General features: G+C 37.1%; 1 protein-coding gene across 3 annotated transcripts in view; it reads right to left on the reverse strand.

Annotated features, from left to right (window-relative positions):
- Positions 1–22,078, reverse strand: part of usp32 (ubiquitin specific peptidase 32) — a 97,450-nt gene that overhangs the window by 54,577 nt on the left and 20,795 nt on the right. For all 3 annotated transcript variants that reach the window (XM_041813278.1, XM_041813286.1, XM_041813269.1), the window contains exons 2-5: positions 13,779–13,906; positions 5,407–5,512; positions 3,150–3,268; positions 726–885 (exon numbers count right to left, since the gene is read on the reverse strand). In XM_041813278.1, the coding sequence (XP_041669212.1) occupies positions 726–885; positions 3,150–3,268; positions 5,407–5,512; positions 13,779–13,906 (513 nt within the window). The remainder of the gene's footprint in view (positions 1–725; positions 886–3,149; positions 3,269–5,406; positions 5,513–13,778; positions 13,907–22,078) is intronic.

Genomic DNA, 22,078 nt, shown 5'->3' on the forward strand with positions numbered 1-22,078 from the left:
GTATACTGACATATATATTGTGTTTAAGACCTTACATTGTCCAAGCATGGCTGTTGCAGTGACATGGCCACTTGCTCTACACAATAAATGGGAGTGAATCTTTAATCTTGTCAGGTCATGTGCTATGTGCAGCCGGCTGCTGTTATAGCGGCACATGTCTCAGCATTTTATTCTGGTTGCATCAGTTTATATGACACAGCCAACTTTTAGATGAGGCACTAAAAGTGCATCTGAATGGGGTGCAGATAGCCCAGCAGTTCAGTTGGTGCGGCAACTGTTCTTCTAAGGGGGTGGCCCTGATTTGAGACCGTCCTGCAGCCATTCCCCACATGTAATTTTGATCTCTCTCTCTGTGATTTTCAACACTATCTACTGTCTTGTCTTCTCAAAATAATACAGATTTAAATACAGATTTTAGAGTTATAGAAAAATTACCCTAAAATCTGATCACATAACGTGGTGTCATAAAACACAAGCATGATATATGTCTTTTCATAATTTTGACTGCTCTGTGCTTCTTGTGTTATAAGATACACTTTAAGTAGACTTTCATTTTATGCTATTTATAAGGGGCAGATTTAGTACAAGCTTCAGCAGAAAGTACATCAGTAGAGAAGATATATATGGAAATACAAATGGAATCAAGGGATGAAGGAAATATTCAAAATCACAACATGAAAAAGGACAACATGCTTTAAATATCATTCAGTGTTTTTGGTACTCACAGTGTGTGACACCGGCGAGGGTCTGGTAGAACGTGGGTGTGTCGCTATCGTCTGTGAGTGTGACACACACTCCTCCAGACAGGAGCCATCTGGACAAAGTGAAGGCCTCTTTATTCTGTAGGAGCCAGCTCTTAAAACGATCATAGTTCACTTTGTCACCCTGGAACACAACAGAAAACATTATTAGACTGTTGGTCTGTCAAACGAAAGACAAGATTTCTGTCAAAATCCACCCAGATATCATACAGGTAGTTTGTGTCCACATAGTCCACCTGTTCATTGTTACTGAAAAAATGTACCAATCAACAGTTGCTTGGATTTCTGCTGCAAAGCAGTCTTAAAGTCTAAAAACAGTTATGCATAGACCAGTGTTAGTTTTGCGAAGAAACCGATGACAACAGTTATCCATTCAGTCATTTTTAGTGTCTAAATTAAGACAACAACGTTAATGCTGAATAAGGGAATAAACTGTTTTAAGAAATCATAAGAGCAAATTTGATGTAATTGTGACACAACAAAGACTAAATCTGAGTCCAAAATGGCTTCAAAAGTAAACACTGTTTAAGATTAATTTAAATAGAATGATGCAAACTATGATACCAAGCTCATTTGCAGGAGTTCTGTTTTCATAGGATTAATAATGATAGGACTAGCATACAATTACAAACCCCAATTCTGAAAAAGTTGGGAAATTATGTAAAATGTGAATTTAGTCAGAATACACTGATTTGCAAGTTCTTCTTTTTCTCAACACCTATTTAACTGCTAACAGGTGACAGCACCATCATTGAGTATAAAAGGCTCATTCATTCATTCACAATCAAAAATGGAGTGAGGCTCTCCACCTTGTGAAAGACTTCATGGGAAAGTAGTGCTGTTAGTTTCCCATTTCTCAACACGAAGTTACAAGAAACATAGAAGTTCACCACTTGCAGTCCATAATATCATCAAGATTTTAGAAAATCTGGAGAAATTGCCCCATGTAAGGCATAAGTCCAAAAACCAATACTTAATCCCTGTTACCTTCCGTCTTATCCAAGCCCATCATGGCATCATGCTTTGAAGGGCTTGGATACTATTAGGCAAACTACTGTCAGTTAACACAGTACATTGCTGCATCTACAAATGCAAGTTTAGAGTCCAACATACAAAGCAAAAACCATATATTAACAACATCCAGAATGTGTTGCAAGCATCAAATTCAGACTGAGTATATTTTTTAAAAAGAAAAAAACATTTGGAACCTTAAATAGCTTCTGTGCTGTATTCAACAGAGGTTGAAAAGGACGTTCAAATAAGTGTATTCTGTTTTTATTCATATTTCAAACAAAGCCCCAACTTTTTTGAAATTGGTAAATATTTATCAGTTCATTAGACAATTTAAATATGCTTTGATAAAGAGAGGGAAACAATGTTTCCGACAGAAGTTTTGAAAGATGGCATCAACCAATGGAACATGACCAAAAAATAAATTGCAAAAAAAAAGCAACCTGTCAGTCAGAGACAGAGAGGGAGATAGAGATGGTGAATTCAACACAATTCAACAAGCTTTATTGGCATGGAGAACATCAGTCTGCATTGCCAAAGCAGTTTGCAATGTTTTAATAATTATTATGGGGAAAATTGATGTAATCAATATGTGTATAAAAATTGGTGTTTTCCATTAAAATTATGGTAAAAATGTAGAAGTTCTATGATCTTATTTTATTTGTGCAGGTAGTGTTTGTCACAACCTAGCCATCAACAGAGGATGGCACAGACAAAGCTGTATTCCCAAATAAGACAGACAGTGCACCCACTGCAGCCAACAGGAGATGGAAACAGCTGCATTTTCTAGCCACTTGAAAGTGGCTAGTCAATTATACAAGAACATCAGAGTCAAGTTGTTTATACTTTTCACCAGCAAAAAAAAAATAATTCATCAGTATGAACAACAAACAGAAGCTTCCATATTTGCAATAGTTGTCAAATGCTAATTACACTTTTCTTCCTGCCATTTTTGTTGTAACTTCCTTAATGTTTCTGATATTTAACTTTCTTGGAGTTGTAAGGCAGCAATTTTAAATCTGTTTTTTATCCAGAGTTGTTTGTGGTGGTTTTATGACTTGAAAGGCTCTTTTGTATTCTAATAAGCAGAACAATATCTTGCTATGAAGCCAAACTTTGTATTATCTCTTTGGCTCCATGTGTGAAACTCTTAACAATAGCTGTTTTATGAGCATGTGACAAACTCCTCTGTAGTAATGAATACAAACTGTGTGATTTGAGCCTGAAGGAGAATGTGGGTGATAGGAAAGCTATCAGTCTGAGCTCCCCTCTTCAGAATTCTAATCACATGAGTTTGCAGACACACTTGACTTGTTTATGGGGTTCACATGCGTGTGTCTTTAGTCGTGACAGACGTGCTGTGCTGTGTTTACCGACCTCACTGAAGCACTTCTTGAGGGACGCTGGGACTTCTCCATCCAGAACCTGCAGAACTGCCTCAATGTCTTCCCTGGCAGCATATCCACCCAGATCACTGGCAAACAGGCTGAAGAGGTCTGTGAGCACACACACACAGAAACACACAAACACGCACAGAGTCAGAGGAGACTTGAGCTTTATCACAGGAAGGCAGGCCTCTGTGCAGACGATAGAAGCTACAATGTCAATAGCATCCTGATGGATTATTCAGCCTGCAACACATCAACATCAGCTTTCAGAATAACAATGAGGGAGAAACACACATTGAACTCCTGCTTCCATTATGCACATTTTGCATTTGAAAGGCTCTTTGGAAAGGGTAGACTCTGATAAAACTTTAATGTTCAAAAGATTATTATAATTAATGTGTCAAATGCTTTAATCCAGAGGGCTGAACTCCGAAGCGAGAAATGGGTATGTCAGGTATATTGAGCAAAAGAGTTTTCAGTCTCACAAAGCAGACTCTTTCACACTGTTCCCCTAACCTAGTGGAGAGCAGGTTAAGAGTTTCTGATTTTATTCAGCTGTCTTTTCTGTTATTCTTTTAATTAAATATACTTTATGAGTGCGATGTCGATTATGACATAAAGGAAAGTCAAAGATCTAGGGCAAAACTGACGTATTTCAGCATACACATAGGTCATGTGATAGTAGTAATTCAGTCTGAAAAAGCATGTAGTTAATTTGGGTAGGTAATCTTGTTTTTTGAAGGTCTGTTCTGCTTTTTCTACAACTTTTACAATTAAAAAAGCAGCGTTTTACCAGGTTTGACACATTTTCCATTGATAGCACTTCTCCCTGTACAGGACATTATGTCAGTATTCTTAAACTGTGCATTTCATAATCAAAACTTGCTGACCACCTGCAGATGAACACCTCCAGGTGACAGCTGTTACAGAAAGATCCTTTACAGGTTACTGACACCTGTAAGGTTAATCAATCTAGAAACAAACTAAGAGGTGCAACTAAGATAGGGCTTAAGAGCCTCCTGGAAAACTGATATATATAGTCTACCTGTTAGTAAACTCAGTATTGACCCTAAATGTGCATAACTCTCAGGCCACATTTATTTATGAACAATCCACTGAAAGTAGTCATGCTGTGCTCAGACAATGTTCTGATGATAACCACTGTATGTGAGGGGGATTACACAGGGCATTCGCTGTGGCTGAATCAATCAGTGCTGTGCCAGGTGTATGTGGCTGAGTCAATCAGGGCTGGGCCAGGTGTGTGTGGCTGATCAGCACTGAGTGAGACCAGGTGTGGAGAGCTTATATATGCTCTTGGGTTGCAGCTCTCAGTGCAGACTCATTATCTCACCTTCAGAGGTACTGAGAGCATCTCCTTGGGATTTTTCCTGTGTCTTTCTATGGGAAGTCTCTCAAGCACTGTCGACTCTTTCCTCAGAGCTTTTTTCATTTAAATTACAAGTTACCCCAGAGGCAGTGGTTGATGCTGGAGGTATAACCAGCTTTTCTTTGTTTCTCTCTTGAACCCCAGTCTGGGCATCTTTGAGTTTCTTCTGAAGACAGTTGTCTCACTCTCCCTACAAGTTTAAGTTTCTTTTCAGCTGCACGGCGGCAGTGGTTCAGTTTCTCTTTTCTACTATTAATTAGAGCGGGAGTTATTAGTTGGGCTTATCATTTTGCTTTGGTATTCTCCCCTTTCCCTTTTATCGCTTGCGATTTAGTGGTTATCCTTCTAGGATAACTTTTTGAAACCTACGGTCTGCATTTGTGTCCCACTGCCCCTCCCCCCTGACACTGTACCCACAGATCTGCAAAAATGACTAAAAGCAAGGCCAGTTGGTAGCATGAATCTGTGATGAAATGAATGCACATGTGCACATACTCTACCCTTTACAGAAGGGTGAGGCGTAAGCTTACAAGAAGGACTAATGCACAAACTTTTGCAGACAGATGAGGTACTTCTCTCAGCCACAGACACCTTAACTACAGGTAATCTGATCCTTGACAACAAAAAAGTCTGATCCACTGATAATATCTTTTTTATACAATAAGCCAATGACCAACCAATCCATGCATCTCTAGGAGAAATATATTGAATAATTTCTTAGTATGATAAATTCATTTCTTGTCTTGCCGCGATTTATAGATTTTGCGTTATAAACTGCAAAGCAAATTTCGCGGGTTAGGGTAGGGTGGAGGTATGGTAATAGCAGTTTAAAAACAATCAATGATCAGGGGAAACTTACACTTTGCTTTCTCCTCATCGCGTCCTCTTGTCAAAAGCACCAAACCCACGATCAGATTGTTGAAATGCAGCCCTTTGGACGAGCCTCCAAACGAGCTGTAGATCACCTGAAATACAGAAAGCAACATGAGAAATTAACTTTTAATCATGTCATAATCACAATGTCTGCTGTATGATCAACAGGTTAGCAGATACATTAGTCTATCTTCTTCAGTCTTGTTTATGTCCCCTTTTAAACAAAATCTGCTTTTAATGAACTTGAAACTTGATGGGTGGTTCACACTCCTTTTTTTGGGTGTTGTAGTAGACCATAAGCTCTGCTGGAAACCATACATAAAATGTTTTTGTGCTAAAATATCAAGGAGCATTGGGATAGTGAATAAAACCAAATATATACTAAAGCAACATACATTACATACTTTATACTGTGCCTTAATTGTTCCATATCTGTCTTACTGTGTGGAAGTATGGGGGAATACGAACAGAAGTAACCTTCAGAAGTTATACACACTGCAAAAAAGAGCAATACAGATAATAAATCATGCAGGCTATCTGGATCATACCAACCCGCTTTTCTTAACTTCAAAAGTATTAAAATTTATGGATTTAATTAAGTTTAAAACTGCTCAGTTTATATTTAAAGCAAAAAATAGAGTGCTGTCAGAGAGCATAATGAGATTTTTTACATGTAAATTAGGTGGGTATAATTTAAGGGGGGAATTTAATTTTCGACAGACGTCAATCCGTACAACTCAAAAAAGCATGTGCATCTAAGTCCATGGGGTTACTCTTTGGAACAGCTTGGATGTTAAACTTAAAATGTGTAATAACATAAAGAGCTTCAAACTTTGTTACATGCAGGTATTATTAGATCAATACAAAGAATATGAATCTAAAAAGTAGATGGGCAAGTATTACAGAAGACGTAAGTTGATATAGGTATGTCTGGTTATATGTATATTTACATGTTTTGAGGGTATATTATTTGCTCAGGTACCAAGATCTCATCATGAAGTAACATGAATTGAAGTGTACATGGAGCAAGTACAGACTTGTACTTTTGCTCTTCTAGATTGTATGTGTAGGTATATAGGTAAGCATAGATGCATGTGTGCATCTACATACAGTATATATGTATTTTTTTGATGTGCGTGTGTAAAGGTAGGCTATGTGTATATATGTATTGGTTATGTTGCATTGTTACAGGTAAGAATATAGATTACTGCTCAGATATCAAAAACACTTTTGTTAATTGATAAGGTAATGTAAGGTAGGGGCAGGACAAGATAAGCACTGAGCTTCATTCTACCCCTTCTCGAACAATGTGGGGTGTGCATATGTGTGTATATATGTATGTAGATATGTATAAATATACATATGTGTATGTGTATATATATATACATATGTATATTTTTATTTATGTGTATGAAATTGGACTGGCAAGTTGACACAACTACACTGAGCAATATATTTTTCTTTTTGTTGTTGTACATTCAAGATAAATAAATCAAATCAAATCCTGTTAAGCTGGAAGAAATAGTGACATCCTTAGCCAAACCAAGAGGCCAAACTGAAAAAGACTTTTCATCTACATCATAACAGATACCAGCAGATCTTTATCTTAACAGGGCAAATGTTTGGCATTTCATCTTAAAAAATAATTGACACAAACCACTGACTGTTAACTCTGACGCTAGATTGGCTTTTACTGCACGTTACAGCAAACTACCAAATTATAACAAATTGTTATCATCATCTAAACAGAATTAAGATAAACCGCTGTGAGGGGGCGCTGTGGTCATTCAGCAGAGCGTGAAACAGAAGATTAAAGAGGTGTGGGTGAGTGTGTAGAAGAACCATGAAGCCGTGTCGAATATATGTGAGCGTGTGTGAGTGTGCAGGAGGTGACTCTGCAGTCAGTGAGCTAATGAAGTGTGTCTGTGTCAGTGGGTCACACACACACATACACAGGAGCAGCAGCTTCACTTGTGGTTTAACTAATGAAGAAGTCAGTGTGTGTCATACTGTGAAAAATTTTAAATTCAACATCAAACTTCCTGTTTGTAGCACTTTTATGACATGTAGTGAGCAACAACTTAAAAAATACAGTTTACACTTCCTCCACATTCTACATGTTAGTATGAAACTGCTTCTAGCCTGTTTAAATCTGACGGTATGAATGACATCATGTTTTATCTGGGGATATTGCATCTGAACAAGCCGCTCGTTTGATTATCTTTACTAAGGTTATCATTATAATTCAAATAAAGCAGCTATTAATTCTTAAATTCCTGTAGCTGCATTGTTTAAAGTATTTGTAAATAAACTTGGATAACTAAACTCAGACATAAGTTCAGTTTGTCAGGTGCATGACATTTAAGGTAAGTTTTGGTGGCTGATTGTTGTTTGTCTGTCTACTTGACAATCCCTTTTGCTGCATAAAAATGCAAAACGTGATAAATACTAGTTATATCTAAGGGATCAGAGTATGGTGGTCATATTACATCATATCACCCAGAGGATTTCTATTTCTAATGAACAACCATACATGAGAATTTCTAGTAAGGATGTCAAAATGTTCACAAGTTTTAAAGGTAGTAGATATTCATGTTAAAATTTTGCACTGAAATGTCTACACTCACAAAAATAATTCATAGTTTTTCATTCTTTTAATTGGACGTGTGTTAGTCACCATGACAGATGTGACGTGTGTGGACAGAAAACAAAGAATGCAACACAAAAGACTGCTACATAAGGAAATGTGTAACAGAAATCGCTGTTCTGTTGCTGTATCTCAGTCCCTCTTTGTGCAGGAATGTGTCTACATTTTCAGGTCAATCGAAACAAATTTTTAAAGATTTATTTTTGGAGGGGCTTTTTCATGCCTTTATTAGATAGAGGAGGACAGTGGATAGACTCGGAAACAGGGAGGAGAGTTGGGAGAGACATGCGGAGGCATGGTGCGCGCCCTAACCACTTGACTACCACTTGACTACCCCCCCCCTCGATCAAAACAAATCTTTGACTGCGTTGTTCCAAAGCAGGTTTTGACTTGTCTGATTTTTACCAGAAATTTTTAAATCTGGTGTCATAAAAACCCATATTTCTAGTTTTGTGAGTTCTTAGATATTCAGCTCTTTATCCACAGTCCTGCAAAATGCAGTTAGGTATCACTTTCCAGCTGATTCCTTCATAAACATCTTACGTTTAAAACTGTTAAACATCAAAGGCAGCACTTTTTTTGATCTTTAGAATATCAGGATTAATAAAGTAGTGTCATCTACTTTTAATTCATAAAATTGCTGAGTGAATGTCTTAATCTACTGGATTTTAAAGCCGCTTCGAAATATTACATATATAGGACAGCAGAAGTACTCAACTGCTCAGACTTGGGGAACTCCACTGGAAACTTAAAGGTCACTTCATGTACACAGAAAGTACATTTTTCTTTCTCAAGACTCAAAGAGTAAAACCTTATTTGTGTCATGATAGATGTAGAAATAAATTTACAGGACAAACCCTGTTCGACAAACTTATTGCATTAGAGACAGAAACAATTACCAGCCAAGGAGAGCATCTGCTGCTTCTTCTCAACTTTATGGAGAAATATCTTCTCTATATTACCCCAATAAATGCTTAGCTACGACTCTTTAATAGAGGTGCACCTGACTGAGATTTTTCAGATCATTTCAGCTCCAAAACTCAGGGTGAGCCTATGTCAAGCTCATAATCTGCACTATCTTTAACTATCACAGTTTACCAAATGCTTTCCTTCCTCAGAACATAAAAATATGGCAATAATAGCATTTTTTTGGTGTATCAAATAGGCTGAGGTGTGTCTGTCGGCTTCTGTCCTTAGAAGCTTGAATGATCTTATCAAAATTTTCAAAGAAAAAAAGGGGAAAGTGATTTTTAACAACTTCCCTTCTGGGATTCCTTTGCTCATGTTTCTGATGGATTATTGTTGTTTTTAATACTGAACACTTCTACACCACGAGTGAATGCATCCACTGAGTTAGTGACTTCCTGCCTGTGGCAAAGGATGAGATTCAGCAAAAGGAGGAATTACTGAGTTAAATCAAAGGGTGTTTCCCAACTATGAATTAGTTTTTTAGCACCATCATTCCTAGGGGACCCTTGATTTTGCCACAAGTGCACCATACAAGCTGTCAGTCTCAAAGTAGGTAAAGTACAGTGCAATGTGCCAATAAACAAACTTGAGAATAATAAAATGTACACCTGAAATACAGGAAATAGCACAATGATATGTATAAAAAAAGACACTTTAATGTGTAAAAAACAAAACTTAGTGTGAGTTGATGAGTTAAACTTTAATCAAAAAGGGCTGGCATTGCAATTTTATCACCTTTTACTACAGTGTTGCATTACATTCTTTGGGCTATTTGTGCCATTCATTCATCTTCTGCAATATTTACTCTGTTTTTGTTTTGTCCATTTCCTCAAGAAAAAACTCACAATCTTTACTTGCTTCTACCATGTCTCTGCCTTCTTTAGCAATTGATGTTAAACAAGAAAAACAAAAGCAGATTATGCCCTCCGTTGAAACTTGCTGTATTTTGTTGGCTGTTATATAGCGGGAGATTTAGTGACATCCCTGTCTATGAATTTTAGCTGGCTTAAAATGTTTTTTTTAAGAATTGGAACTTTTTGATACTATTAAAAATTAAAATAACAGGAGTGCAGTACTACACTGAAAGTGTTGAAAAGTATCAAAGTACTTAAAATGATCAAGTGTGGAAAATGTAACTGGTGAATTGAAGAAAGATATCCATTCAAAAGTCAGAGTCACACAAAAGCCAAAAGATTTTATAGCCAATGTCTGTGAAATAGTATTTCACGGACATGACTGTTGTTCTTGTTGTTGTTTAAGATTTTGGGGGGCTTTCTATGCCTTTTTTAGGATATATGGCAGTGGAAAGAGTTAGAAACAGGGGACAGGGCAAAAAGGGAATGAGGGAGAGAAGCCACATGCTGCATTTGAGCCTGTTTGCTTCAAGCAACAGTCTCTGAACATGAGATGTAAGGGTATACCCACAAGGCTCCCCTATTTTTTATACTAGATATCTACTTAAAACCCAACTCAGAAAGATGAACTCTTGGACATACTGTAGATCATTTTAATATTAACCAGTCCGCCAGCTTCGAGGACAGCAGCCTCTGTGCATGGGGTGTGCAGACTTAGCCATTATCTATTGACACCCCGGGCATGACTGATTCAGCATACTAGAGATTCTGGGAAAATCCCTTTTGAAGTTAGTAAGCCATGCATTAATACTGCTCTGCACCCACGCCATGTGTGATGACATTTACTGTTCTCGCCCACAGGGGATGAAAATTTATGCTGCTTTCAACAAGATGGCTAGCAGCTGAAGTTTATCAATATTAAGCGAAGAGATTACATACCATGGATGAATGTAAACATGCATTTATTTAGAGCTACGACAAAGATTAAAAGAGAATCTTTATTTAAATAGTTTACTTTAAGTCAAAAACTAAGATTCTCTTTCTTTTAATTTTTGTGTATTGTTCTGAACTTAAAGTGAGACAAAGTCAGCTCTTTTCAAACTAATAAAAATGTAAATCTCAACAGCTTTGAATAATTTTAACCATAATAACTGGCATCATAATCAAATTAGCTGTCTTCTGTTTGAGGCAGACTCTATTTTTATCTAAGACACGACGGCCTTTTGGATGCTCTCTGTTTAGCACCACTATATCTGTAAACCAGAACCATGAAAGAAAACAAATCTCTGAGAAGAATATGTTTAAAAATAAAATTAGGTGAACACATTATGAGGAGCAGGTCTGTTTCTATACTGACTCATGCTCTCTTTGAACTGTCTCAGTTTGCAGCAGCCTTGTTTCTGTTAGATGAGACCAGCCGCAGCCTCAGATCAGGACCGCTGTCACCGCAGTAACAGCTGCCATGGTGACAAAGGAAGGAGGAGAGAGAGGTGGCATGCTGCTCTGTCTAATGAACTCTTTAATAGTAAATGCACTGTAGATATTGAGCAGTGTTTAAACTAAGGATAACCCTTATAGACACTCAAAGCACTCTGAGGATGAGAGGTTTGTTTTGAGTGTTTTCTGAATTACTCCGCTCTGTAAGAATCGTGTTTGCATCATGTTATGCACCACAGGAGACTTGTGTTTCTGCAAGATTCAGAGGTTGAGGCCCCTGAAAAACTGCCTCCAATTTATTGCCCAGCCCATATGACTGACTGATAATTATCTTTGGATGTATCTGGCCAAAAATGACAGCAGATTGGCTCCCCCGCTGATTGGCTGCAGTATAGGTAATATGGCCAAAAAGATGCAGTAGAGGGCTGAAGAGGCTAAAACACAGATCGTATATTAGCATGGAATAAGCAGCAGCTGCCTGGGAGTGAAGCCAGAATGTTTAGATCCCTCTGCTGATCGGCAGCAGTATGGGTAATATGGCCAAAGAGATGAAGCAGAGGCCTAAAGAGGCCAAAGCATAAAATGTATATTAGCATGGACTAAGCAACAGCTGCCAGGGAGTGAAGCCAGAATATTTACAGCTCCCTGTTGCTTGGCTGCATTATAGATATATTCACCACCTAATCAAGGATAACAGATGGCACATGGGTCATGGGTGACTTTCTTCCTCGGATGCTGTTGCGCTATTTAATATCAAGGTTAGGGATGCAGGGTATAGGATTTTTGCTGATATCCAATAAACTGATACTTACAAATTAATTTCAGTTGACATAGATATCAGATCAATGGATAAAAATGTAGTTTAGACCAAAACTTCAGTCCATAAAACACAACTTAAAATGTAAGGAATGATGATGAATTAAGAAAAAGATTTTAGCTGAACCAAGTTTGTTGGTCCAACCTAAGACTTCACTAACTTAACTGTTCGTAAGGTTAATATGTACAGGTGATACAGGCACATTTCTATAGCCAAAATATTGAATGTAAGTATCAGCAGAAATTTTCATATCTTAAACATCTCGATTAGCAGCACTGTTGACAAATGTTTCTCCTTAAGGCTCATATATGCTCTGCGTTTTAAACTGATACAGATTAGAACAGAGCTTTCTATCCATACACTGATACGGATCAAACGTCGCAATACTGCCACTAATCATAGGGGCAGTGTTGAAATGTTGCCTGGAGTTCAGCTAGAGCAGAAAAACATAATGAAGAATGTGTTTTAAAAAGGCAGAACTTAATCAAACTTTCTCATTTAATTTTGCTGTAACTTGTACAAGTTGATAGAAACAGCAACATCTTGTGGTTTTATTTTTAAATGTTTATCTCAACAAAACCGATGCATGGAAGTTCAAGGGCAGTGACGACTGTAACATTTAAGACACAATGATCTATTTTCACGATCAAGCCTCCATTAAGGCTTGCATGAGAGTTCTGTTACAGATTTTCATAGTAGAGGAGGATAGCTTGAAAAAATTTAACAAAAATTAAAATTAAATAAAACTTTCATTGACCCATGGAGCCTCTGGAGTTTATAGAGTTCCTTTCTGTATGTATCTTGGCTCCAAAATGTGTCACCAGCGCTACATGTCCGCATGTTTTCTGGTTTCAGTTAGCTATAATGAAAGGAAAAAGAGAAGCCCTGTCCATATTAATATACAGTCAACAGGGTGAAGCTAGGCAGTGAATCCAGGCACATGTAGGCACTGCATGTGCTGTTCAGCCAGTTGGAAAATTCAGGAAAAGCACAGGCATAGGAATTATTTGCTTCCCATGATAGAGCATCCACAGAAAATGTGACAAAAGTTGCCTGAATTGAACTACGGCTAGGTCCCGCCCTCAAACGCGATAAGCCAATCACAGTGCGTATAGCCATTCCTATACACTCAGATAACTGCTGCCTGGACGTCCAATGAAATCCATTGGAGAAAGTCAGTTTTCATTTGGTTTTATGAGTGGTTTTTGAGATTTTAAGTTTAAAAATGATCAAACGGTGTTCATGGGGTACATGCAACTCCAACACAAGGTGTCCTGAGAGGCTGGGCGACAAAGTGTATTTTTTACTTATCCACTTTCAGATAGATTTTGTCTTTTGAACCAGCCTCTTCATGAATTGCATTTCTTAGGGACAAACAAGTTAAATACGAGTCCATTCAAAACCTTCTCACCAGGAACCCCCATTTTTATTCAATCCAGATACATTTTTCAAACATGGCATTGGACAAAACCTTTAGTCTTCCTCTGACTGAGGTTATGGCACAAAGCTTGTCCTTCATCCGTTATTAACACTCACTTCCTCTAGCTATTATTATCTAAGCTGATACTGACAACATTTCAGGACTGACTACACCTGATTATCATATAAAGTAGCACATGCTGCAGGTAACTCACCTCTGCAACTTTGAGGGGAACTCCATCTCCCAGCACTTCCCTGTAGAAGCACTGCTGGGTCATGTAATATGTGATGCCGCTGGTTCTCTTGAATGCATCTTTCAGACGCTTCAATTCCACATCAGTGACTAGAAGGACACAAGAAGAGAAGAGTCTGGTTATTTTTTAGCACTACTAATCAAATTCCTGTTACCTTCATTGCACTAGTGCGGTTGAATGCGGCCTACATGAAGTGTAAAAGATATTTTTAAAGGCAGAATTTAGGCACAGATCTAATCAAATGAGTGGAGTTAAATGTATAGAAACACCCAATCATTGTTAAATGAATGATTGAGAGTCTTGTTGTGTCATTACTTCAACTATAAAGTGGAGGTTGTCTACTGAAATCAAAATAGGATTGATGATTCCTTTTATGGCCAACCTTTTTTTGTGTACAGGTGAAGATTTGTAACACCTGCAAACGTAAAAACTGCTCACAAACTAGAAATTATTGGAGGATGTCCCAAAACTCTAAACAAATAAACCCCTCAAAGTGTCATCTTCAAAAGGCTAGTGAATCTAGAAAAAATATATAAGTCAGACCTTTTTGACTGCCAGAAGTTTAAGTGTGAAGTTTTTATTATAACCACTTGTCTCCGGAGATCCTAAGCTCAACTAAACATGTCACAGACCTATCCTCTTAATGCCTACAGACTTCACAAACTGATGAGCATAATATATGTTTGGAAAGAATCTGCAAAAGCTATTTGACTGTCACTTTAACACATTAAAAAACTGTGTTTAATGTAATTGTGTTCTTTTGTTCTCTCAGTCCTTTTGTGCTCAGTGTGTCAAGGCTCATTTTTAAAATTAAAATATTCAAAGCACCTTAATGCTGCTCTGATGCACAACAGCAATAAAAGTGGATGAAAACAGAGCAATAAAACATACAAAAGCATGTACAAACACACAGGGATGGTATCGGGATGCAGTCCCAAAAGCAAATACTACCCAGAATGCACTGCTGCTGAAATAAAATACACTGGCAGTAGAGGAGAGACACACTAGATTAGAACAGGCTTTAAGCAAATTTATTATGGCATCTGTTGACATTTTTCCCAGTGTTATAACAACGTTTTAAGATTCAGTATTCATATTCTGTAACTTCTCTGTAATTTTAATCTTAGTTTATACTCATTTTTCATCATTTTTATTATTAGTAAGTGTTTAATGTCTAAGGTTTTTAACAGTGTGTCACAGTGGGAATGAGAAGGCAGAAAATAAGTACAAAATAAGAACAGTCAAATATGACTTCCCAATTTTGAAAGCAACTATACACAAGTGAATACAAGCCTGTAGAATGCATTGGAAGTAAATTAAAAAAACACTGGTGGCTATGTGATTAAATGCCATTGAATTTATATAATTTACAGTGCATTCAAAAGTATTCAGACCCATTCAGTTATGTTCATTTTTCTTATGTTACAGCCTGATGATACAGTTGAAAAAAATTCATTTTTATTCTCATTAATTTACATTCAGTGCCCCATAATGACAAAGTGGGAAGAGAATTTTAGAAAACATCTGCAAATTTATTTAAAAACAAAACAAAACAAAAAAAAACTTCACATAAGTATTCAGACCCTTTACAAAAAACACTTGAAACTTTGCTAAGGTGCCTCCCATTTTTCTCAATCTTCCTACACCTCGACATGAGTCCACCAGTGGTTAATCAAATTGAACATGATTTGAAAAGGCACACACCTCTCTATTGAAGACCTGACGATGCATAACAGAAACAACTAAGCCATGAGGTCAAAGGAACAGAGCTCAGAGACAGGATTGTTGCAAGGCACAGATCTGGGGAAGGTGGAAAATTGTTTGCTGCACTGAAGATTCCCAAGGGCACAATGGCCTCCATAATTCTCATATGGAAGAATTTTGGCACAACCATGATTCTTCCAAGAGCTGGCTTCCCAGCCAAACTCAGCCACTGTGGGAGAAGGACCTTTGAAAGAGATGTGGCCAAGAGCCTGATACTAAAGCCTCTCCTAAGTGCAAAACACATAAAAGCCCATATTGAGATTGGATGGCTTTTTCATCATTTAAAAACTGCATTTTGAATTTACTCAGATTATTTTTGTCTAATATTAAAAATTTGTTCGATCATCTGAAAAATTAAATGCAACATTTATTCAAAAAATAAGAAATCAGGAACGGGAAAATACTTTGTCACAGCCAAACCTTAAAGTTGTAGTGGTCTGAGCATCATCAGCCTAGTTCAATATATGACAACTTTTGAAAACACATCAAAAGGGCACAGAAATAAATGCCAGAAATAAAAAGGTAATGGTAAAGGGTAATTTTACCATCGTCTATCAGCTAAATGTGCACTGTCATATCTGACCTTCACTCCAGTGTGCGCACAGAAACCTTTGTCTTTCTTGTCAGCTGCTCAGAGTGCTTTAATTTAGAAGTCTATTTCTAGTGTGTAAGCAAGAGAGTGCTACACAGAGCTTTGTCATCATATCTGGGGGATAATGTCAGTAAAATCAAGTTAAAAGATGACTCCTCTTATCCCTTAGAAATGTGCTGCACAATATTCGGATGAAGAGATCCTCTGGTAATTCCAGTCTCATGCGAGAAGAGCTTAAGCTGCTCTACTCTGTTTTATAGAATATATTCAGGATTAGAGAGCATTGATGAGAGAAAAAAAACACAAATTTTAAACCAGTCAAGTAGGAACTAACTGAATAACGTAGAACATTTTAAATTCCAGATTTTGGTCCAGGTTCCTTTATCTGTGCCCACAGGTAGATTTGTTTGTCAGCCGTGCAGATTGTGACGTCCACTGGACACAAAATCACATAGCACGTGTAACGTGAAGCACAAAAAAGAATTAAAAGTATTCAAGTGCTCAAGGTTTCCCTGATCAGGACATGTAGGATGGAGGAATATCACTCAATAAAAGAGAACAGAAAATCACTTGCATTAAAAACCCTCTAGAATAAAGCCGAGGTAAAAGCATGTTCAGAACCAAAATAAATAAACAGATCAAATAGATATGTGCAAGTATCACTACAGCTTGTCGGGCCTTGTATTAGCAGCAGGAACAAAGCTATTTTTGTACCGCTTTGTTCTGCACCTTAGGAGGTAATCCTTTGTAAAGGTAATTCTTCTGAATTTTGAGGTTGTACAGTGATTAAAAAATAAATAAAAAAATAACTTTTTTAAAATAAAAATTGAGTGAAAACTTTAATAAATATAAAAGAATTTCAATCGAATAAATATATTTATAGCACTGACAAGGAAACTCTCTATAAATGAATGGAGAGGCAGTCTGTGTTTCTAACAGTGATGCACATAGAGATTTTGAAAAGATAATAAATTTACTTATTATCTGGCCTCATGCCAACTTATACAAGCTTTCATTTACTTTGTTGGGTCAAATGTTGGTCAGAACAACTCTACTAACACCTGTGTAAGTAATACACCTAATTTAGAGTTTAATCAGCCTCAAACATCTGCTTCTAATGTGTTCTAACACCAGCCTGTAGAGGGTGATAGACTCCATACAGCCTCAGATTTAAACACTAATGACTATCCAGCAGAAATACTCACACATGTAACTATCTAGATGACAACAAATCCCAGCATTTGACTTTTTGCTCTATAATCCCAGCAACTTGTAAAAGCACATAAAGCTGTTTGTGCAAATCCACATTTTGCTCCAAACACCGACTGTTTGTTCAACTCTGACATATATTTTAAGGTAGTGACTGAAGTGTTGCCCATATTCTGTTTTCAAGGCTGACCAAAAAACTGACAAAAATCAGAAATTAAAAAAAAAAAAACAGCTGCAAAGTTCTGAGGAAAAAGAAACATCAAGTGTGGACATGCAACTGGTCTAAAATTCCATCCTTTCTTAAACGTGAAAACAAATAAGAGCTGTGAACGCCTGTTGTTTAAAGGATAAATCATAATGGTTCACCAACAGCACCACACATGTCAATTAGCTGTCATATAATGTCAAAATAACAGCAAAACTTCACAAGTTGTTGAAATTTTCAATAAAATCTTAGTACTTGTGTTTTTAGCTGTGTCATTGTACACAGATTAATTTATGAACACAGTAGGAACTAAACTTTCTAAAAAACAGTTTCAAAATTATGTTTCTCTTGTGTTACTGGACCATGAGGTACTGAGGTTTATGATGAATCTTAAGTTCTTAATTCATCATTGTAGTCTGTATGATCCAGTAGCTTGGCCTTCTTTGACCACTTTAAGGCTAAATGATTAGCATGTCCTCATTAATAAGACCTTTCTTGACCTGCTTCCATCATACCTGTGTGATTTTATTCATGTGACAAGTTCAAAAACGTACAGTCTTCGCTCTGTGACTCAGTAACAAAGTTTACTTTTGCTATCTGTGCCCAAAGTTTGTCTTGAGATGGGTAAAAGGAGTTTCAGGTATACTGCTCCTGTAGCCTGGAAAGGGGATGTCTTGGAGAGCTGGTCTCTTAAAAATTGTTTTAAAAGTAGATTGAAGGCACTGGAGGAAGATACATATAGATGTTCTGATTGGTGACACTGCTCTGTGACTCAGGAGTGGTTGATCTGTGTTTTTAGTGTTTTTTTATGTTTAGTGTATCATGTTTGAAACTCTGTTAAATGTGTGCTACATGTCTTGGCCAGGACAATCTTGTAAATTGAGATTCTGAATCGCACAGAGGTTCTCCTGGTTAAAAAAATTCAAATGAATAAATAATGTTGGAAAGGTTTTGACAGCAAAGAAAAATGAGAAGGATCTCCTCCTCCAGACGGGTCACCACATCTGCAAAAAAAAAACCAGTATGTAAATAAAGCAGTTACATTAAAAAATGAACTACCACCTGGCTTAGCATTGTTGGCATTCTGCTATATGTCTATTATTGTTTATGTTAGTTTGGAGTGAGAAGTAACAGACTAACACTGCCTGTATGCATATACATGCTTAACAAAACAAAAAACATTTTTTTGATGAAAGACAAGAGTATGGCCACTTCAAACGCCAAGTGGTTCAAGGTCACTGTGACCTCACAATATGTAAGGTCACCGTGACATTTGACCAAATTGATGAGTTCAATCTCAAGTCAAAGTGTAGCTTTGTGCCAAATTTGACCAAGATCCCTCTGTGCATCCTTGAAATATTTGTGTTCAGAAAGGTTGAGATCACAATGACCTGACTTTGACCTTGTTCCTTCAAAATTTAATCAAGTCAAACCGTACATGAGTGTAGGGTTTGAAGAAAATCTCTTAAAGCATTCTTGAGATATTTACTGATGACCTGGACAGACAGACCCAAAACAAACCAAACACCCCTGGTCATTTCTTGTGTTGAGGACTTTGCTTCTGACACAAAGTCTGAGGGGGCTGAGAGTCGAGTTGCCACCTATGGCCTCAGTTTGAAGGTTATGATTCAATCAGAGTTGATTGTCCAGGGTTTCTTTACCGCCAACAAAATATTTCACAAGTCCTTGCAAGACGACAAATGATTCATTTCATGCGAAAATATTATCATTATCTAATAATAATTTCATCACAAATTTTGTTTGTTTTGCCTAAAAATGTGCCCCGGGTGTTCCTGATTGCTAGGTTTTAACTGTGAGCAAAATTATCCGGCAAAGTCTCCTCCACTTCCAAAAAAGGCATCTTATGAAAGCAGTAGAGATGTTCCAATATAATTCAACTTAAAGCTGTATTTCCTGCTAATTACCCTCAGTTTTACAACCAAATATTAGAATAACAATGACACAGAGGGCCACATCACAGCCTGTCTATCTCTCTTTCTCTCCATCATGCGCTAGTCAGGTGGTCTCCACAATGATCTGCATGTTTAAGCATGCACAATGCATGAGGTGATGACTGAACAGCCTGCCTCTGTTTAACAGCCCCTCACAAAGCATTCTGGGGAAACAATATGGCTGTTAGCATTCAAGCTAGGGGAAATCAATGACAAAAAAAAAAGATTTAAAAAATGGATAAAAATCCACACCGGTAGATCAATATTGGATCTACTTCAGCTCACAAGAATCAGTTTTAAAAAATTACTGATGTGCCTGGGTTAGTGGACTGTTAAATGATATTTTGGCATTTCAGACTTCATAAGACTCAATCACTTTAAATTTTATTATGACAAATTCAAACATGTCTAATGTTTCCTCTTGTTTGTCCCTGCCAACTTTCCTTGTCATTGTAATCTTGAAGCCAGGTTACTTCATCTTCACCAATCACTTTCTTCTAAAAAGAGTGTGCAGATTTGAAGAATATTTTGATAACATGTCTCAGTCAACATGCAAATACAAAAATCTGATCTCTCACTAGTAAAAATAAGACTTTTAAAGATGTTTCATTTCATATGACCTTGAATTTCAAAAATATATTGTAAGTCTTTGTAATAGTTGACAGGAGCCCTGTAGAAATTAACCAGCTATAAATATTTGATGGTCAGAACAACAGACTGCTAATTCAAAACCATGATAAACATGCATTTTGTAAGTAAAACAGTGACTAATGTAGACTGATGTAAATGAAGGAAAGGAAGGAACAGTAAAAGCATATCCAACACTAAAATCTGATTCAACTTGTGAAACTGAGAATCTGGCAGAGACGTAGTCAGTAAACATCTAATTTCAAGGTTCAACGAGGACAAACACACTGTTCTCAGATACACACTTCCCCCTTCACCTATAAAAAAAAGCATATCTTGGTTGGCCTGATATAGTTTCTTCCTCACAGTAACATTAACCACTCACACATCACACAGCATGAGTGTTCTCTCTAGTTTAACTCTTAACTGCTGTCACTCAGCTTCACACTAAAAAATACATTTTCTCTAGTATTACAAACACAAACTTCTCTCCTTTGGTTCCCTTTTCTGTTGACACTTTAACCTCATCTAATCTACTGCTCGCTGCACAAACAAAGTGATCTGAATGAGCAAATGAAGCAAATAAATTAGAAGAAAATGCTTTGGAGAGCAATACAAGGACGCAGGTGTTTGACAGGATTGATGAAGCTGAGGATTGATGAGACAATGAAGTGTCCTATGGGATGGTCAGGGTATTATTGCACATCCATCTCACTTATTTCAGGGGTGGGGGATAACAAAAAGAATAGAAAACACACACTTCTGATCATAGTTAATAATGATGACACTGGTCATTGTTATCCATTACAAAGAGATCTGACAGCATATCAAAAAGCAGAGCTAACACTGCAGACTTTAAAAAATCTGCAAGTTTTTCTAAATCTTGGTCATTTTGAAGATTTTTTTTGCCCACCAAGGACTTGTCTAATGAACTAAGCTAAAGCAGCAAGAGTTAGAGTCTAGTTATAAACATGAGATTGCTTTACTCCGGGTTTTTAAACAGATTTTAATTGCAGCCTTATTTGCTTGACCTCCTGAGACCCTGGGTGTACATATGAGGACATCTCATTTTGGCTTCCTTACAGACAGTAATAATTTCTGCTATTAGATCGTTGCTGAATTCAAGTTTAAGTAATATTCTAGGAATGTTTGGAGAATTTGCTCTACAATTTTCAGGGGTTTCTTGAATTTTTGTAAGAAATACTTTTTTTATTTGGATAGAGTTTGATTGTTTTGGGGTTTTTTTGGGTGGGGGGATAGTGCTTTAAGAATTTTTTAGTACTTACATATCTTTTATGGGATTTTTGTGAATCTAAGTGGAAATACTTGGGAATTTGGTTGATTGTGGGTGTAGACTTTCTTTCAAAACTTTTAAAATTCTTTGGGAAGTTTAAAGAAAAATTTCTAAGGACCAGGAGACTTTGCGGCATGTCTCCTCTGCTATCAGACACTTCAGACCAACGTTTTGAGACAAGTTCAAACTTGCAACTGCTTGCAACGGTCCACTCTGTGATTAAACACCTACAAGTTGCTGCAACTGAAGGAGACACATCATTTCCATGGCAACAACTCTCAAAACCGATTTATTTCCGAAGTTACTGCACAATAAATCTGACTCTATATAGGGGCAGTGCTGCACATTAACCTTTTTTTATGTGTTGTTGTCATCATTGTTGTTCACATTCATACCGCATGTAGGTGCACAAGGGGGATTCATTATTAAATCCTCCTTGTCATCAAAATCATAGCTCTGTGGTTACAAGAAAGATATCTGCAGATATCTATAACACATTTTCCACTGATAAGTTCAGCTCCTAAAGGCCTATAATTTCTTGTGTATCATCTCATACAGCGCTGTCAATGAGTGCAGCTGTCTCTTGAAAATTATTAGATCTACATTTTTTAAGTTTTA

The sequence above is a fragment of the Cheilinus undulatus genome, linkage group 2, assembly GCF_018320785.1.
Source record: "Cheilinus undulatus linkage group 2, ASM1832078v1, whole genome shotgun sequence".
In the NCBI taxonomy this organism is placed as follows: Eukaryota; Metazoa; Chordata; class Actinopteri; order Labriformes; family Labridae; genus Cheilinus; species Cheilinus undulatus.